This window comes from Lates calcarifer, linkage group LG1, assembly GCF_001640805.2.
Source record: "Lates calcarifer isolate ASB-BC8 linkage group LG1, TLL_Latcal_v3, whole genome shotgun sequence".
NCBI classification, from domain to species: domain Eukaryota; kingdom Metazoa; phylum Chordata; class Actinopteri; family Centropomidae; genus Lates; species Lates calcarifer.
The window spans coordinates 21,762,819-21,781,506 of NC_066833.1; the positions used below are offsets into that span (position 1 = coordinate 21,762,819).

At 40.6% G+C, this 18,688-nt stretch overlaps 4 protein-coding genes across 4 annotated transcripts; 2 read left to right on the top strand and 2 right to left on the bottom strand.

Moving 5' to 3' along the window:
• The first annotated feature begins 91 nt into the window (after positions 1 to 91).
• Positions 92 to 7,670, top strand: fbxl3a (F-box and leucine-rich repeat protein 3a). The gene is made up of 5 exons (XM_018702664.2): positions 92 to 324; positions 1,720 to 2,101; positions 2,250 to 2,372; positions 3,078 to 3,249; positions 3,792 to 7,670. The coding sequence occupies exons 2-5, from the start codon at positions 1,721 to 1,723 to the stop codon at positions 4,430 to 4,432; spliced, it is 1,317 nt and encodes a 438-aa protein (XP_018558180.1). The 5' UTR covers positions 92 to 324; position 1,720; the 3' UTR covers positions 4,433 to 7,670.
• Positions 7,671 to 11,559, bottom strand: cln5 (CLN5 intracellular trafficking protein). The gene is made up of 4 exons (XM_018702665.2): positions 11,352 to 11,559; positions 10,188 to 10,362; positions 9,169 to 9,394; positions 7,671 to 8,720 (listed from the first exon to the last, which is right to left on the bottom strand). Exons 1-4 carry the CDS (start codon positions 11,453 to 11,455, stop codon positions 8,233 to 8,235), a joined length of 993 nt encoding a protein of 330 aa, XP_018558181.1. The 5' UTR covers positions 11,456 to 11,559; the 3' UTR covers positions 7,671 to 8,232.
• Positions 11,560 to 11,947: 388 nt separating this feature from the next.
• zgc:162944 (uncharacterized protein LOC569993 homolog) lies at positions 11,948 to 15,183 on the top strand. The gene is made up of 4 exons (XM_018702668.2): positions 11,948 to 12,193; positions 13,178 to 13,349; positions 13,516 to 13,714; positions 14,720 to 15,183. The coding sequence occupies exons 1-4, from the start codon at positions 11,999 to 12,001 to the stop codon at positions 14,913 to 14,915; spliced, it is 762 nt and encodes a 253-aa protein (XP_018558184.1). The 5' UTR covers positions 11,948 to 11,998; the 3' UTR covers positions 14,916 to 15,183.
• On the bottom strand, positions 15,173 to 18,317 carry acod1 (aconitate decarboxylase 1). Its single transcript, XM_018702663.2, is given in 7 exon segments — positions 15,173 to 15,557; positions 15,559 to 16,270; positions 16,965 to 16,990; positions 16,992 to 17,165; positions 17,272 to 17,361; positions 17,811 to 17,972; positions 18,192 to 18,317. Coding segments are annotated over 7 exon segments (1,425 nt in total). The 5' UTR covers positions 18,204 to 18,317; the 3' UTR covers positions 15,173 to 15,308.
• Positions 18,318 to 18,688: the final 371 nt, after the last annotated feature.

Below are 18,688 nucleotides of genomic sequence, written 5' to 3' on the forward strand. Positions count from 1 at the left end.
AACAGCCATTTCGCATTGCATTTCCCATGATGCAGCGCTGCTGTCACAACAACATTTCGCCATTTCAGATGCAGGGGATCCGTAACTCCCGCGGAGGAAGTAGGTCAACAGGGCGAAGCCTCTAAGCTCCGGCCGTTTCTCCACCGAAAACGTCCTACTCCCTCTTCTTCCTCGTCAAACGGCTCGGTTATTGTGCTCCGATGCGCGGTATTTGGTTCGTGCGAATGAGTTTTTCCAGCGTGGGCCCGGGCTGAAGAGTCGAGTCTGCCAGTTGTCGGATTTTCCTGCTAACAGCTAGTGAGCTAGCTGTGTGTAAACAACAAGGTGGGATGTTTGGACAAGCTATGTTGTGCTCAGAGCGTCGCAGTATGACATGAGCCGCGTGTTATTCTGCTAATAAACATGTGCATTTTACTATCACACGAAGCTAGATTGCTACCACGAGCTTGCTTACTAAGCAAAACTAAGCTAGCGGCTGCATTCATTCACTGCGTCGGTTACTTAAGACACCAATGCAAACCGATTCCTTGTTAATTAATTTTATCCCGCGCATTGATGCAACAAGACGAGCTGCAGCTAATGATTACTGCATTAAATGTGCACAACCTCAATATATAGACGGGTATCTGCTTAAACATGGCCTCCGGCTAACGAAGCTTAAAGCCATAACAGTCACGTTTCTTCCGAGATAAACAATCTCAGACATAACGTTTAAGTGTAATTTAACAACAGAATTTGAAAGTTTAACAGGTAACATCTTAGTAATAGATTATCAGTTAATTATTTATCATCTTATTAATCTTAATGTTTCAGCCTTGTGCAGTAACACTTACCCAACCTCCAGTGCAGTATTGTGTATGCAATGCTACACACCATGTGCATATTATAGTAGCCCCAGGTGTAGCTGGATTCAACTGTCTGATTTAGTTTGTGGTGCTGTTAAACTATATTGCATCACACAGCGAGATTTCTCTGTAACTTTGCATACACACACTGATATAAATTAAGTGGACAAAATAATAAAAACACCTGTCCATATAATGTAAAACAAATAAATAAATAAAGAGAGAAAGGGGGGGGGGGGGGGGGGGGGCTATATATAAAGTAGGAACTCATCAGGAAGCAATCAGAGAGGATTCAGTTCAAGACTGCAAGGCTCTTCTTTTGCAAATATAATTGTAAACTGAATAGTTCAACTGTGTGAAGTTGTGATGGTCATTTTTTGTTTGATAGTCTAAATAATTAATCAAGATAATAATAATAATAATAGAAATTGTTAATTGTAACACTATCTCAAACTATAAAAGAGTAAAAGGAATATTGCATAGATGGATATTTGAATCAGAAAGGGTCTATATAGCTGTTTGGTGACAAGATGTCTATAAAGGTCTTCAATTAACAAGAAAGTGTAACGGGTGTAGTACTAGGCCTTTCATGGCTTGGACCAATCAGACAGTTCAAATCCCGTGCCAGGATGAATTTATGCGTATTTATACTGGAGAGTGAGGATGAATTATTTGCAGATTTGGTATTGTCCATATTAGGTGCTTTGAAATAGGAAACCTTAAATGAAGTGACTGTTAGGATCAGCTTTCATATAGTTAGGGTTAACCTGAACAAACTTGATTAATCAGTATAATTAACTGTGTAGTTAAAATATGTCTTTAACACGCTTTGCCATGCTGGATTATAACAAACTAGTTTATGTTTGTGTTTCAGGATGAAGCGGGTGAAAGGAGCTGAGGAGGGCAGCAACAGCTCCACCAGTAAAAGCCCACCAGAGTCTCGCAAGAAGGTTCGGAAGCAGGTGAGCGAGGAGTCAGAGGCTGTGGTGCCCGGCGAGTCACCAGACTGCGAGTGGGCACGGCTGCCTCAGGAGCTTCTGCTCCACATCTTCCAGTACCTTCCTCTGCTGGACCGGGCATATGCCTCTCAGGTGTGTCGCAGGTGGAACCAGGCTTTCCACATGCCTGAGCTGTGGAGATGCTTTGAATTTGAGCTTAACCAGCCAGCTAGCTCTTACCTGAAAGCCACACATCCAGACCTCATCAAGCAGATCATAAAGAGGCACTCCAACCACCTGCAGTACGTTAGCTTCAAGGTGAGAGAGTGACAGCAGTGTTGTCTGCGCAGAAATATGCAACACAAACAATGTCTTGAATCTTGGCTGCAATAATTTGCTAGCACTATCTGGTTAAAAAATAACATTTTAATGTCCCTGATATGATATTTAATCTTTGTACTTGCAGGTGGACAGTAGCACAGAGTCTGCAGAGGCAGCATGTGACATTCTTTCACAGTTGGTGAATTGCTCACTGAAGACTTTGGGGCTCATCTCCACAGCCAGGCCTAGTTTCATGGAGGTTCCAAAGGTATAATTAACATAAACTCAAGGTGTCTGGGGCTTTATAGTATCCTTCAGATCCTTCTTCAGATTTGTAAGGAAAGTCTAAGGAATTGTTGTTGTAGTGAACATTTTATTATACAGTACAATGCTAATGAATTTCCACTGTGGTATCCTTAAACTTTGGCTGAGCATGCTTTTGGACAAGATAGTTTTTGTGTTCTTATCTGGGGATGGGGCTGAAAAAAAGAGGGTGTGTTTTCAAGCATGGCCAAGGACAAATTTGTAATTAGTGGCATGGACTCAGACAGGATGTTACTTTTGCAAGTCTTACTTTGTCTCATGCCATGCACACGCAGCTCTTTCTGAGAAACTCTCACCACAGTATGAGTTGGTTTATGACTTCAAGCATTGTCATCACAGCAGCATGAAACCTTTTACACACCCTGTACAGTTTTTGTCCCCACATTCTCCAAAAAAGGTTCTATTTCTAAGGACATTTTACACCTGCAGAACCTCTGTCTGGCTTAAGAGGCATCATCTGTTACAGTAGAAAAAAAATTGTTAAATGTGTTTGTCACATTTCAAAATCAAAAATGGAAATTTTATCCGCAAATTATGTATCAGCCACCATCATTCCAAATATAAATGATTGAAATCAGACCATTTGACCAGCAAATATTATTTATAGTATTTATAAGTGATCGTGTCACCTGCCTTTGTCCTTCCACAGTCTCATTTCATCTCGGCTCTGACTGTGGTGTTTGTCAACTCGAAGTCGCTGTCTTCGCTGAAGATTGACGACACGCCTGTTGACGATCCGTCTCTGAAGGTGCTGGTGGCCAACAACAGTGACACCCTGAAACTGCTGAAGATGAGCAGCTGCCCTCACGTCTCTCCAGCAGGTACAGTGAAAGCAAAGGCTCCTGTGGCTGATTGCGTGCTTAAGATCAGAGGAAGCAGCTTTGTTGTGCTTTTTCTGTTTGTTTTTTCTTGTGGTCACTGGATAACATGAAGCACAATATTTTTAGTCTATGCCTGCCTTGCACTTTTGGCCAGTGTTTTTGATTTCCTATTTGGAGTCACAAAGCTTTAAGTGTTTTCCATTCAGTGGCTTATTAACACACTGTAATTTTCTTGTCTGCCCTCAAACAGTGTTGTCATTTTATGTGGTAGGCTGGCAGACGTCACATGATATATTATGAATGAACTCTTTTGTGGTTTTTCTGTTTCTTCCTCTTACATACATTTTCCTGGAACTGTTTTTAATTGTCAGCTATGATAATGACTGCTGATTCAACTAGTAGTGGAAGTTTTTGTGCTTAGGAGCGATCATTTTTTCCCCCTCATGTTAATGGCCGTGGTTTCTGGAGAATTCCGTCATATTTAGGAAATTAAAAACTGGATTAGATGATGTTTTAAAAGCACAACCTGTCCGTATTTTTAGGAATCCTGTGTGTGGCAGACCAGTGTCACGGGTTGAGAGAGCTAGCGCTCAACTACCACCTCTTGAGCGATGAACTCCTGCTGGCCCTCTCCTCAGAGAAACACGTCCACCTGGAACACTTGCGCATCGACGTGGTGAGTGAGAACCCCGGCCAGCACTTCCACACCATCAAGAAGAGCAGCTGGGACGCCATGGTGCGACACTCGCCCAAATTCAACCTGGTCATGTACTTCTTCCTCTATGAGGAAGAGTTCGGCCCTTTTTTTAACGAGGAGATCCCCGTCACACACCTCTACTTCGGCCGCTCGGTGAGCAAGGAGGTCTTGGGCCGCGTTGGCCTCCACTGCCCCCGTCTGGTGGAGCTGGTGGTATGCGCCAACGGCCTGCGTCCTCTGGATGAGGAGCTGATCCGCATCGCAAAGCACTGCACCCAGCTGTCAGCCATCGGCCTTGGCGAGTGCGAAGTTTCTTGCAGCGCATTTGTTGAATTTGTCAAGATGTGCGGCCGGAGGCTGTCCCAGCTCTCTATCATGGAGGAGGTGCTGATTCCTGATCACAAATACTCCCTAGATGAGATTCACTGGGAGGTTTCGAAGCACCTGGGACGTGTCTGGTTCCCGGACATGATGCCGACCTGGTAGATTTAAGCCAGAGAGGAGTTTAGTACGTCAAGTATGTGGTGTAGAACAGTCACAGCCTCCATGTTTGCATTGAAAAGCCTCTTAATGCTTAACTATAGTGGAGGGAATGTTTGGTGCCAACATGGAGAGCATAAACTCGCTGAACCTCTGTGTGTAGGGGTATAATGGGGCGCCCAACTGCTACACAATGTTATCATGTAGTGCAAACACCACAAAAATCTCTGCCTGTTAGCTTCAAAGTGGACTGAGGAATCCTGCTTTGTCTAACGTGGAGACAGAACTCGGCAGGCTGGCTTCTTAACACAATAAACAATCAGTAGACAGAGCAGCGTAGGTGGAAATATTTGACGAAAAAAAGCAATGTTTTTATAACTGCAAACTGAGTTACACAGACATAGTAGCTTGGTTATGATAATCATTATTATGAGAGATGTCTGTGTGTGTGCATATGTGTGCACATGTGCGTGCGGTGTGTGTGTGTGTGTGTGTGTGTTTTAATGTTTTTTTAACATTGTGGAGTAATTTGGGACAAGTAGGTGCACAATTGCATGTAGTTACACTACCACTTGGCTTACTTAAATCCAGTCTGAGATAACAGCTCTGCTCTCTAACACAACGTGGCATTGGAGGTTTCCAAATGGCTGCAACATTATTTGCATATAGGATGCGTTTCGGAGGCGTAGTTGAGAGTGGGTTCACTTAATTTAGCATTTGAGCGGCTGGTCCTTCACCCCATTTTAAACTAATTTTAACACAAAGAGCAGCAGTGGTGTTAATGACATCTTGCTTCTCCTCTTCGCCCATGCTCAATCACGCATTAGAGAAGAAAACTTTACTGATGAAAAGTTTAGAAGTTGGCCAGGAGAGAACCAGACGTGTATATAGCTCTCTGTATTTGTGATGTGAAGGTGTACATTGTTGATTAATGTCATAGATTTTTATTTTCATCCAAGTTAAGCAGATATTTCTCTCCTGCATTGTGCATCAATTGGCTAATTTCTCTATTTTTATTGAGAAGGTTTCTGTACAGTCATAGTTTTTCTAAGCACCTTACATGAATACCAAATAATCACTAGGACAAACTAAGTCCTCCTACCCTAATGAGAGCAAGGAAATGAGCTTTATAATGCTCCAATTTGTCTTAGTTGGATCCAGATTTTAATGCTCATTTTTTATGCTGTGCTGGGTTTCTGATGAGTCAGAGACCAGAACAGTACACTGAAGTGGTGAAACATTGATGTAATGTAAATATAAACAGTGCACAGACATGTCTGAATTTGGAGGTAGATATTGTCTCCAACCTTCATACTTGGATTGCTTTGTAATTTTTCAACAATAGACTAGAGTCTCTGCAGCTATTAGCTTACAATGCACACTGAGAATGCAAAACTAAGCCTTTGTGTCTCAGATGCATTAAATGAATATATTTCCTATATAGGTTTCATTTGTATCTTCTGCTGTTTGCCTGTTCAAGCTCTAAACCTGTTGTGAATATCTGCCCTCCTGTAAGCCCACATTTGCTCTGTATCATGTTGTTGCATCATACATAAAAGAGAGGAAGCAGTATTCATCTTTTCATTACAAACACTGTCTTTGCAGATTTCATTAGTGCTCCTGACCCACACATGCATTCATTTCAGTTCGAAAGAGATTTGGCAAGTCAGATGAGTGAAACAAACTTTTTTTTCCTTTAAGAAGGAAGTCAAATGCATCTGTATGTAAAACGCTGTGTGTTTGATTATAATGAATAGAAATGTACTTATTTCTTTATTTCACCCTCTGTCAGGGTTTGAAGTTTCCTTAACAGCTCGTGTCTTTTATAAAACCAGAGTGCGAGTTATCCTTTACTAGATGGATCTTTTTAATACTGTAGTTAATAGAGAAGATGAAGCTGTGTAATTTATTGATATGGATACTGCTTTTGTAATTGTTTTGTTTTTTGTTTGTTTTTTTCAGTTATAAAAGATCAATTATTATAACCAGCAAGTAGACCAGCAGCAAGATTGGTTTTGACCCTTCCACTTCTTGTAACCATGGTTTTGTTTCATGCAGGTGGTTCAAAAGTTTTGAGTCCACTACATTTTAAATTTAATCAATAATCAGCACAGTGGAGAGATTTTAACAAGCAAGTGCCACACTCCATTCGGTTAATTTAATGCTGACACTCTATGTGCAGAGGAAGGCCATTGTTTTTGTCTTAAACTGTGTAAGATGATTCATTTTCCAGGATTCAAATTGAACTGAAAGGTGCGCAGATTTACATGGCTCTGTCTCCACAGTTATCATAATTCCATAATGACCATCTTTAGGAAAATTGTAAAATCATTTAAAAACAAATAAGACATCACTGGGATCTACTTAAAAAGAGCTGGAATAACATAGAGTGCAAAAATCTGCAGAAATACGTAGAGGGCACTTAAAATATGAAGACATTGCAAAATCGCAATCAAACCTTTTCACTTTTTACACTGTATGTTATTAAAAGCTATGTAATTGACTTTGAGAGCCATAAGTTGTCAAAAATGTATTTTTATAGAAAGTTATCAGTAGTGGACAAGCTTTTGGATGGCACTGTATGTCTTTAGAATTTATGTAAAACACAGATTTTGATTTATTTTTCTGCCGGATTTTATTATTTCTATCCATCACTCATTTCATGTAGTCAAACAGTGACAAAAACAGACACTTTACTGCAGGATGTGTGGATGCTTCTTAGTGGTATTTGATTGACGTAACATAGTCTATTGATAGTAGTGGTCTCTGATCACTGACGTAAATTCCTGTGCCGATTGTCTGTGCTCGTGTACGTTAGCATCTCAACGGTACAGTAACATATCTTCTGATTATTTCTCATAATTTGTTCAGTGTGTTTAACAGTGGCCGTGGCAGCAGCTCTAAAGTGAAGACTGTGTCTCCATACTCAGCTGGTTTTAATCATTTTCCTGTTGTTTCTATTGGCTTTTCTTGGAAAATTCTGCTGGATGAGTTTCATATGAATGCAGATGAAGAGGGAAAATTTATTTATCTTTGATCATGAATATGCCTCTTGTCGATATGTTATTTTCCAGTAAGTTTTATTCAGAGTAAACTGGTGTTGACAGTGCTGTCCTTCAGTTTTGCTTCTGTATGACAAATGCTTTTGTCTGCTTTGCTTTACTGGTCACCTGTCTTGAAATTAAAATTATGGTTTTGAATATGTGATCTTATACCGGTAATTAAAAAAAAAATTGTGACTGTACTCTTTGCATCTGTAATTTTATTCTTTTCTAAACACAGCATTACATCAGAGTGGGAATGAGTAAAAAATTTGGTATAAAGATGAAAATCAATAGTTACTGTACACACATATATACATAACAGTAAGGCTGGACCTTGTGGTGATTAACAAACGCAAATGTAAACAAAGCGCAAAATATTCAAAACATGAGCTTTGCAAATGTTTCACGAGGAAGGAAATGCAGTAAACATGTTAGTTAGGCCTCGAGGACACATTCAATGCATTTTGGTGATGACATCACTTTTGATTGTTTACAGGAAACCTGTGGAGGACACATTTCACTGAGCAAATCCTGCGGATGATCATCATGTGATACGATCTGGACCGGGTGGTGAAATTAGCTGATTATGATTAATCAATTAATCATTTAAAAACTACAAAAGTTTACTGGTTTCAGCTTCTCAAATGTGAAGGTTTGCTGCTTTTGCTACTTTTAAATCACCGCTAACAAGCTCGTCATTTGGATGATCAATTAATCGACTGATTAATCAGGAATGGAAATAGCTGTGGTGCAGGTGGGATGTTAAGGCAAAGGCACCTCTTCATATGTTATCTGCACATAGGGAGGTTTCATTGGCAGATGCCAGTACTCAAAATTGTAGTAGAGGTAGAAGCTCTTGTCCAACACAACCTTTTTATAAGCCTCCAACAGACTGATGGCAAAGTCTGTAAATGACTGGTGCGGTCTGAATGTGTGGTAAAAGTTCCGGATGTCCACTGCCAGATTCTTCAGAGCAGGCTGTCCGAATATGGCGCTGTCGTTGCCGAGGTACGTGGGCTCACCGCTGTACAGGTAGATCTTGGTGTAGTTGGTTTGCGTTCGACTGGACAGTTTGGCTCCGAGCTCTGCTAGTTTCCTGTACGTGCGGTGGACGAACTGGGAGCAGTCGTAAGACTCGAACCACACCGTGGCGTTAGGGCCGGGGTCAGAGCGAACTGTCCATGTCTCGTAATAGATCCCAGTCTCGTTGTCGTCTTGGACCCACTGGGCCATGTCATTGAACTGGTTCCCTATATAGAGAAAAGGAAGCAGTAGGCATAAGAAAATATCAAAACAAAAGAGCATTCCATTGAATTCCTCCATTCATTTATTTTCTATATCCAAACCGCTTATTCCTGGGTCATGGGAAGTGTTGTAGTTCTCAGACAGCAATGGGAAAAAGGCATGTGAGCCGCCATAGACAGGTAATTAGTCACACCTCCTGAGATTTATGCTTTGGGCTGTGGATAATTTCCCATATTCCAAAAGAGGCGGTGCTGACAAAGACGAATCATAAAGATTTTTGTGACCCCTCACAGTTACAGCATACCTTTTATATGCAGATGATTTCTAGCATTAGCAGTCATAGCTCTCTCTATACTCTAAACTCTCTACCCTGCCCTCTTTAGAATAGGTCACAAAAATGCAAAAAAAAAAAAAAGTTTTTATTGTATCCCAAATATGAGTAAATTGTCTCACCAGTTATTTCTCCTATTTTCTCCAGGGTGCCATTTTGTGACCAGTGTAAGTCATCGATGCCTTCAAAGAAGCAGGCTGCTCCCTGGTTGCACCAGAAAGGCGCGTACATCTCTGGTCTGAGGTGAGGGAAGGTGCAGTTACCCAGCTGAAACAGCTCATACCACTCCATGGTGTAGTTGGCCCCCGTCTCTGAACTGCTGAACCCAATAGCGTCATGCATGATATGCTGTGAACCAAATGGAAACATTACACTGCCTCTCTGTGTGTAGACATGGGGGAAGTGTGTGCAGCTGTGTTTCTATGACTAAATACAGCCCCACTATATTTAATAACCTTTCCATGTCTGATACCACATATTTAACCATCTACACGCAGCTGCAACACAGTCATCCTCATCTCAATCCCTGAAAATATAATTATCAACAACACAAAAGAATATCTGTCCTAATGATGGCAATTTTATTACATGGAGACTACATTTAGTTTTAAATATGTAATCAAATATTTTCACTGACAAAATCTTTCACTGACAGTGATTGATTTTGTTCAATTTATTTAATTTATCTTAAAGTTTAACCAAAACCACCAATAAAATCATTACAATATTCATAAAAATAAGAGACAAGACAATATTTTGGAAATTAAGTTGTATTTGACACATATTTTATTCTGTCCTACAACACACTTTTTTCAAATTTTTAAAATGACTTTCCTTTTTCCTTAATATACTTTTCTCAATTTATGTTCATTTTGTTCTATGGTTGTGATCTAGTTTTCTTCTTCTCCTGTATGAGTTGTTCTGGGGTAATTTCCTATTTTGTCTTTAAATGATGTTTGCATCTGTTTTTCTGTTGAAGCCACTGCACTTTTTATGAGTCTGATATTTTTGGTGCGTTTGTCAAATCTCATTCCCACTTTTTTTCTTAATCCACAGCTCAATTATTCACTTAACTTCGACTATTCAACAGAAAGTATCTTCAACAGCTTCATTTGACCACACAATAATTTACTGTACTTACAAATTTCCCAAGCAAATCTCCGTACTTGAATTCCCACACAGGTGTTTGCAGTCGATACACTGAGATAACATCGCTGTCTCTCATGTATGGAATTCGTCCATCCTGGTCTCCCGTGGGGCAGAACGGGTAGAGAGCTTCACAGTAAGAATCTGCAGCGGGGCGATGATCGAACCGTCTGGGGGTAACATAAGAAATGCACTACAGACCATGCCAGCACTAAGTTTTATACCACTACAGAGGCCTTTATGCAACATAGCCAGTAGTAAATCACTAGGGTTTCTTATTCAGTTTAGATTTGACCACCTTTAGTAAATCCAGTGTGTTAAAAACAATTCTTCTACATAAAGTACTTGCATAGTGTATAGATATACAATATACACTGGAACTATAGAGTTAATGGGATATACAGCATGTTTGACATAATGATTGCACAATGAGAGCTGTCATCTGTAGAAACACAACCAGGACTGGTTGAAATATCACTGAAGCTAGACTCTAAAACTGCAGTAAAATGTACACTGATATCTCAGGGACACCTTGAGGGAATTTCTTCAAATTTACCACAAACATCCACTTGGACTCAAGAATGAACTAAAGTTTTGTAGTTTAGCAGTTTGGATAAGTAATTTGGGAAATGTTTATGATTGACTTTTTCTGTTAAATAAAGACTGCCCTGTTTCAATCAGAATCATGCTAAAAATCATAAACATAACATACTTCTTGTATAATAAATCTCTAAACTTAAGGTTTCTTACACGCTCATACAGTGAAATGCTGTAGAGTCCAAGGTTTCCAAAGTCACGTGAACGTACCAGCCATTAGATTTGCAGTTTTCATCAGTTTAAGATCTACTGTTACTAGGTCCTTGAATGTGACTGCACACACGTTATGCCTGATATTAACAAAACGTCTAGTTGACAGTTAATTGGACATATGAAACTTAAAGCATGGCTGCGTTGGAGCTAATTTAAACTAGATTCTCGACGAAGACAGAAAATGAAACCATCTTCGTGTATTAGGACGCAGCCAATGGAAAACTGCCGACAGGAGCTTTTCCAGCACAGAGTTCCTTGCAGTTTAAACTTTCTCCAAAACAGTGAGTTTATTTTCTGTCACATGACTCAATGTTACAGAGCAGAAAACAGCATGGAGAAATCCTCATACCTGTAGGGGACGGGCCACTGCTGCTGAACATTGTTCCTGAATTGAGCAACAACACGAAGAAACAAGAGCAGGTTTAGACAGAGAATAAACTCCGTGTGAATCATGTTAAAGTCTCAAAAAAAAACAACAAAAAAAAAACAAAAGATGAGAGCAGGACCGTTGTCATCCCATGATACTCCCCCTTTGAACTAACTTCCTGATTAGTGGTCACATGGTTTTGTTGATGACACAAATCACATGACGAGTCAAGGCAAGAAGATATTTACAAAATAAATAAATATAGAAAATAAATAAATAAATATATAGATACAAACAATGAATGCGGAAATATACATAGATAAATAAGGTTGGAAATAAATATAATATATATAAAATATAATATTTTTTTTAAAATTTGTTAAAAAATGTATGTATGAAAAAGTTTAAGATTTTCAATTTTGATTTAAAAAAATAATCAGAATAATCAGAATTTCAATCGTTTTTATTAATTTGCTCAGAGAACAGAGAATGAAAATATGAATGAATGTACGAATCTGAAACTTTGGTTTGGTTCACACACAGGATGGCGCTAAAGCACCGAGAAGCCTGGATACATACGAACTGACGCAGTAGAAGAAGGCGGGTGTCCTCTCCGTTGACAGTCCGCCATGCTCACCCTGCTGCACCACTGTGGTCGTAACTTACTGACGCTCAGGACCGTTCAGACCGTGAATAAAAGTTATTACTCGGCGCAGATGGGTAAGCGCGTGGCCGTGGTGCTGGCGGGCTGCGGAGTTTACGATGGCAGTGAGATCCACGAGGCCTCCGCTGTTTTGGTTCACCTGAGCAGGGGAGGTGCAAGTGTAAGTCTGTTCAGACAGTCCTGATCTGTGAAGTGTGTGTGTATGTAGTTTTGTGTGTGTGTGTGTGTGTGTGTGTGTGTGTGTGTGTGTGTGTGTGTGTGTGTGATAGGGGAGCTGGAAAAAGTGTGTGAAATACAGTAAGCACATTATCAGTAGCTTTATACAGTGCAACTTGATTGTGACATGAAGTTAGACACACATGCTGAAGGCTGTGAGGTCTGCACAGATGGGCCTGACCTGTACAACTTGTTAAATCAGACTGTAAGGCAACAGAAACCATCCCAGTCCTGTTTGGTACAGTGGATCCCACTCCCACAGTGGATTATGCACTTAGAAATAGCAAGGAGAGTTCTCCTTAGTTTAAATACACCACAAAAGACAAGACACCACCAGACTGGACTGAGAACTTAAGGGAAAAACTCCTCTCATGTTAAGTATGGAATCTGCAAAACTGCCATTCACATTGTTTGACTTTGATCAGCTACATGGTGGTGCGTGACCGTAACACTATTAAAAGACAGATTCATATATCTTCACATCTGTCATAAAACAATACATCTGTGCCTGTATGTACATTTCAGGAGTTGTTGGTTTCTGTAGTTGTTCCTCCTCAGTCCCGGCTGTAATGACCATAAAGAGTTCCCTTCTTAATACAATGCCAGTGATGTGGGGGGGGGGGGGGATAAAATCCATACACCTTGTTTCATGAGAATAATACTAAAATTCAATAATATGAGGATGTCTGAGTGAGACAAGTCACCTGGGTATGTTCCAGAGTAAAGTTGTTTTTTTTTTAGTATGAAATTCCCTCTTTGTGTTAAGGAAACGCTTAATACTAAAGACTAGTAACTTACCAAAAATCCCACAGTGTGTTCATATGGGCATATTGCTGTAAAAATAAGCATAAGTAGCTGTCTTGATGGTGTCAGGTATCTCTTTATGCCATGTTCCGAGAGTCCTCACCTTTGCTTTTATCATCCGCAGGTAAACATGTTTGCCCCCAACGTTGACCAGATGCACGTGATTAATCATCTGAAAGGCGAACCGGCTCAGGAGAAGAGAAACGTGTTGGTGGAGAGTGCGAGGCTGGCCCGTGGAAACATCCAGGATCTGTCTAAACTCAGTGTCAAAGACCATGACGCTGTTATATTTCCAGGTTTGTCCAACTATTAATATTCATACTGTACTTTTCTCCTTTCTCTACCTCAGACCCTAAGATCTCTTGGCCTGTCTAAAACTGATTGAGCATATGGCTTCTGCATTTCTTTTCAGTCTAAATACATTCCTGTCTCACTCTTTTCGTTGCTCTGATTTTTTGACAGGTGGTTTCGGGGCCGCGAAGAACCTCTGTACGTGGGCAGTGCAGGGGAAGGACTGCTCTGTCAATGACGAGGTCAAGGCCGCGCTGCAGGCGTTCCACGGCGAGGGCAAACCCATCGGCCTCTGCTGCATCTCACCTGTCCTGGCTGCCAAGGTGTTTCCCGGGTGTGAGGTCACCGTCGGCCTTGAGAAGGACGATAAGTGAGTCTAACATAATTAAGCACATCCGATATGTCTTCTAGTATAATTCCAGTTCATTAGGTTTTACTTTAATAGTTTTGGCTTTTGCTTTCAGTTTTACTCAGTTAAATGTTAAATGCTGTGGTCTGAGAATACAGCAACACTGAAAAGAGAAGTTGAACAGGGTGAGAAACACGAGCGCTTAAGATGATCCTACAGGTTTTAAACAACCCTCTGGGTTCACCAGATTTATTTGGAAGTGAAAACAAAGGCAAATTGTGAAATTATTATTTAAACTCTCTGTTGTGAATATGTATCCCTGTAGAGACCAACTTCCTGGTAATTCTGCACTTCTGTATTAGTTGTGTGCACACTATTTTTTCACATTTTGGGTGTGCCCATTTTCAATTTTACAGATAGTTTGGCTAAACTGTTGTTGTTTGCAACCTGTCTGATCATCTGAAGGCTCATTTTTTCCTGGCTAGGTTGCCATACTCCCAGATTTGAGAAATTATTTTGGTGACTATAGTGTTATCTTTACAAAAGTGAGGGAAAAGGTACATCTACTCTACTGAGACACTGGCTAGAGAGGTAGATATTTAAAACAAAACAAAGAAGAATGGGAAAGCCACACTCTGATGCATTTCTGTTAATAAGTCACCTTACATGTGCACCTTCTGGGACAGGTGTTTCAAATGAGGGCATAAAGTCAACAGTCTGAGACGAAACACGAGTCCACCAAATCAACAAAAGAACCAGGATAAACCAGAAAAATACAGAACAAAAGTCAAAATAGAAAATGTGATAATATTAAGACACACATAGAAGTAACATGCACGTGGGTATATAAATATAGAATAGCATTTTTTAAACAAAATATGTCATCAGAGATGATGTACACAGCTACAAAAATAACACCCAAGTTTGAATGAACCTCAGTATCCCTTAACTGTCTGCAGAGGCTACCTTCAAGCACCTAATCATCATTTGTTCCCTTCTTCTTTTTTTTTTTTTTTTTTCTGCCAGGTACCCCGACACGACCGACACGGCGACGGCCATCAACGCGCTGGGCTGCAAACACGTGAGCAAGGGCGTCGGCGAGAGCCACGTTGACGAGAAGAACAAGCTGGTCACCACCTGCGCCTTCATGTGCAACGCCCCCATCCACGAGATATTTGACGGAATCGGGTCGATGGTGCAGGGCGTGCTGAAACTCGCCTGATTCGAACCGAGACGCAAAAGGTGACAGTGAAGTATCACCTTGCTTAGAAGCACTTCCAGATACTCTTGAAATATTCATGTTTTCTAGTAGTACTGTGCACTGCGTGGTGTAATTTTTCTGGTGTATAGATTATTTGACAAAAATCTCTGTTTAACACAATCTTACCGGATTATATTCTAATGCAGTTGCTCAGTGTCATAACAGCAATCAATGACAGGTAATGTATTGTACAAAAAAATGCAATTAAAATAAAAAAGTTCACTCATCAGTTCACTTTATTTCATACCCATGATTCACAAAAGAAAAAGAAGCATGTGCGCCACGTGGAAAAGTTTTAAATATTACAAGGCTTTATACATACTTGCCACACTGGCTTCATCAAACACTGTACAATCACCAAGCACGTGTGCTGTATAACTGCTTATGTGGACTACTTGTCATCCTCAGATATGAACCCAAGATTGAGCACTCGCTCACGCTTTCAATGTTTCCTATCACATGAATCACTCCCTCCACTCCCTTTGTGCTCAACACAGATGAAGCATTAATGCTGAACTTCTCCACTAAATCCCTGTGACTCAGTGGCTTCCTCCAGTGGCCGTAAAAGGTGTTGCATCTGGCTGCGTAGCTCTGCCCCTCATCCGGTTTCTATCTCAACCTCACAGTACATCTTGTCAAAGCTGGGCTGGTTATCTTTTGGGGTCTCCACCTGCACTTTGGACAAGAGCTCCTTCAGAGCAGGTCGGTTGATTTGAGCTTCATTGAAGGAGGCCACTGTTACTTTGTTATCCAACAGGGCGGAGCAGGCATTGAACTGAAATGAGTGTCTGGCCTGGTGCTCTGTGGCAGGTAAGGGGCAGTTAACGTACTTGGATGGAGGTACTCGTAGTGTAATGTGCCGGATCTGGCTCAGGTCAAAGTTCCCGACTGTATTTTCAAGCTTTCCGCGGGCTGCCAGAGCTGCATCCACAACCCAGTGCATCCCCAAATGGGCAGGGATGCGCTTGACGGCCACATTCTGATCTTCCAGAATCCATTTAAAGTCACTACAAAAAGGATGTGGCATTGCTGAAGGACTGTAGTCTTTGTAGTAAACCCCAAACCCGCTGTCCATATCCAGGATGGCTGGATTTCCCTCCAGTCCGATCTGGGCCAGCTGAGCTGCTTCCAGGCCTCTCCGAGCGGCATTTCCTATGTGGAGAGGTTTGGTTTGTGTGGCAGCGTTGGCCAGAGGGGCCCCAGCAGAGGAGGCTGCAATAGCCAGAGCATGACTGCACTGTGCAGGGGACAGACCCAAGAGCTTAGCTGAGGCTGCAGCACTCCCCATCACCCCCACAACACTGGGGGGGTGGAATCTGAGAGAGAGAGATGAGCGAAAACATTAGGATATATTCAAGTTTTAATAATTCATTGCTAAGGCTTTGATGAAGCCTGTCAATTAATCAAAGAGTTGACTGACAGAAAATTAACTGTTTTAATCATTAAAGTAATTTTCATTCACTAGTTCCAGCTTCTAAAATGTGAGAATTTGCTGTTTTACTATGTCTCTTTTTTTAATGAATCAATGGTGACAGTAATTGTTGGTTGGAGTGCTAGTTCTGATTATAGTCAGTTCACATAAATTACATAAAGTTTGCAAAGAAAAATAATGTTTATTTCTCAGGTTGTTTGTTTGTTTAGAGAAATGAATACATACATGTATGTATGTACTGGTATCTAGTTCTCCTTTGCAACCACTTTCTACCAAACCAGTCATCCCTATGAAAACTGCTGGCAGAGCGGGGTGTCAGTTATTATAGAGAAGTAGGGACACTGTTTCTAGAAAAGTTCCTGCTGAATTTTTTAAAATGTCATTTTTGATGCACTGAGTACTAAAATCCACTATCCCTCTAAAAACAAAACTATAGATACCACTAGAGGTAGGTGTTGTACTTTTTTAGGTGAATAAACGCGTTAATGCTCAATATTTCCAGTGTGCACTGACTTCTAACTGGACAGAAAATTTGCAGAGAACTCAAACTGTTGTTTAATAATATCCTGATATCTCACCTTTCAGGGATGTTGTAGGCCTCTCTAGGAGAACCTCATGAGCCTGCCCTGCACCTCAATGCCGACGTTAAAGGCCAGCAGCAGGTCTAGACCGGAGGGCTGGCTGGGCAGGGTCTCTGCCAGGGCCAGCAGCGCAGGTAGCACAGCTCCCGAGGGATGAGTAGCAGGGTGCCACGTGTCGTCAAAGTCCATGGAGTGAACCTGTCGGCAGACAATGTGACAGGGCCGATAATCAGCGGTCAAACCGGCACCACATCCCATTTATGCTCTCTGTATGTTATGATAGCTTTTATCTGACCAAACTTACCGCAACGCCATTGACAAATGCAGCATAGTGAGGGGGGAGAGTTATGTCTGATTTACCCCAAACGCTGCTCCTCTCCTCTGATGTGAACAACTGCAATCAGAGAAATGAATATGAGGGTATGTGTGCAATTAAATAGGGATGTGAAGATTCCATCTCCCTGTGAACTCAATTTTAAACAAAGAGAACTCAATCACAAACACTGCACAACAGTGGGTCATGCTTATTCCATTAGCAGTATTTGTCAGCTATAAAAAAAAAAATCGACAATTAGTAGCTTAGTGCAGGAAATTCAGAGCAGCACAGACAATTTTTAATGAGGCCAAATAAATAAAAAGATTTGATGATGATCAAAAGTTGACATTAATAAAAAAGAGACACAGAGAATATAAATAGATAGATATAAAATTTCAAGCCTGCTTTAGTGAAGTCAGAATTAAAGCTTTCTCATTAGGTGTTTAAATTATTTATAACATGTTGCCATATGGCATATTTTAGTATGTATACATATACCTCTACTCATGTCAAACATTTTACTGTACCTGGCTATACACGAGAGCCTTGTTGAAGACAGCTGTCCTGGTCCCTAATAACCCAACACCCAGGGTGTCCAGAATCATCCTTTTGCTCTTGTTAATCACACCATCTGTCAGCTGATTGGTGTTGAGGGCATGGATAGCGGCTCCAAAGCTCTCAGTAATACCCTGGTAAGGTGAGAAGGGACAAGTCAGTCCAAAACTCAAGACGCAAACCTCCTCAAAGACCAGACTATCTGACTAAAATATCTTTAAACCCTAAAAATACTTTCCAAAAGGTGTCTAAACTGAATTGAATTACAGTGAAATTGTAAAAAAAAAAAAAAAAAAAAAAGCAAGAAAATAAAATCAAATAAAATCAAAAAGTATGAAAGAAAACAGCAATACCTTGCGTAGCATTATCAGGGTTCAACAATGTCTTCAAGTGACAAACTATTTAAGTGCAGATGTCTTTTATAGGTAACTGCACTATCTGAGGGCTGGTCAACCAAATTTCCAAAATGGCACAAAACCACCATGATGAGAAGTAGGAACTTTCACAATGACTAAACATCGCCTTTGATTAATTTTTCCTGATTTGTGACTGTTTGATAGATAGCAGGTCAGAAAATCAATCTAATTGCTTGTCATTGCTTTATTTTAATTATACATGTTTGAGCTTGATTCGTTCAAAACATCCTAAAGTGGTTGACTTTGTGACAGAAAGGTTGTTAAAAAAAGAACAGACAGGGAAAATCACAGAATCAAAACTAAAACTGCTCATAGTGAATCCATGCAGTATTATATGCAGAAATATAATGACAAAAGTGGTTAGAGGACTTGATCTTGGGAAAAATAATTGACTGACAAAGCAGTCATGCTGTCTTTCACAACCAGTTCCTTTC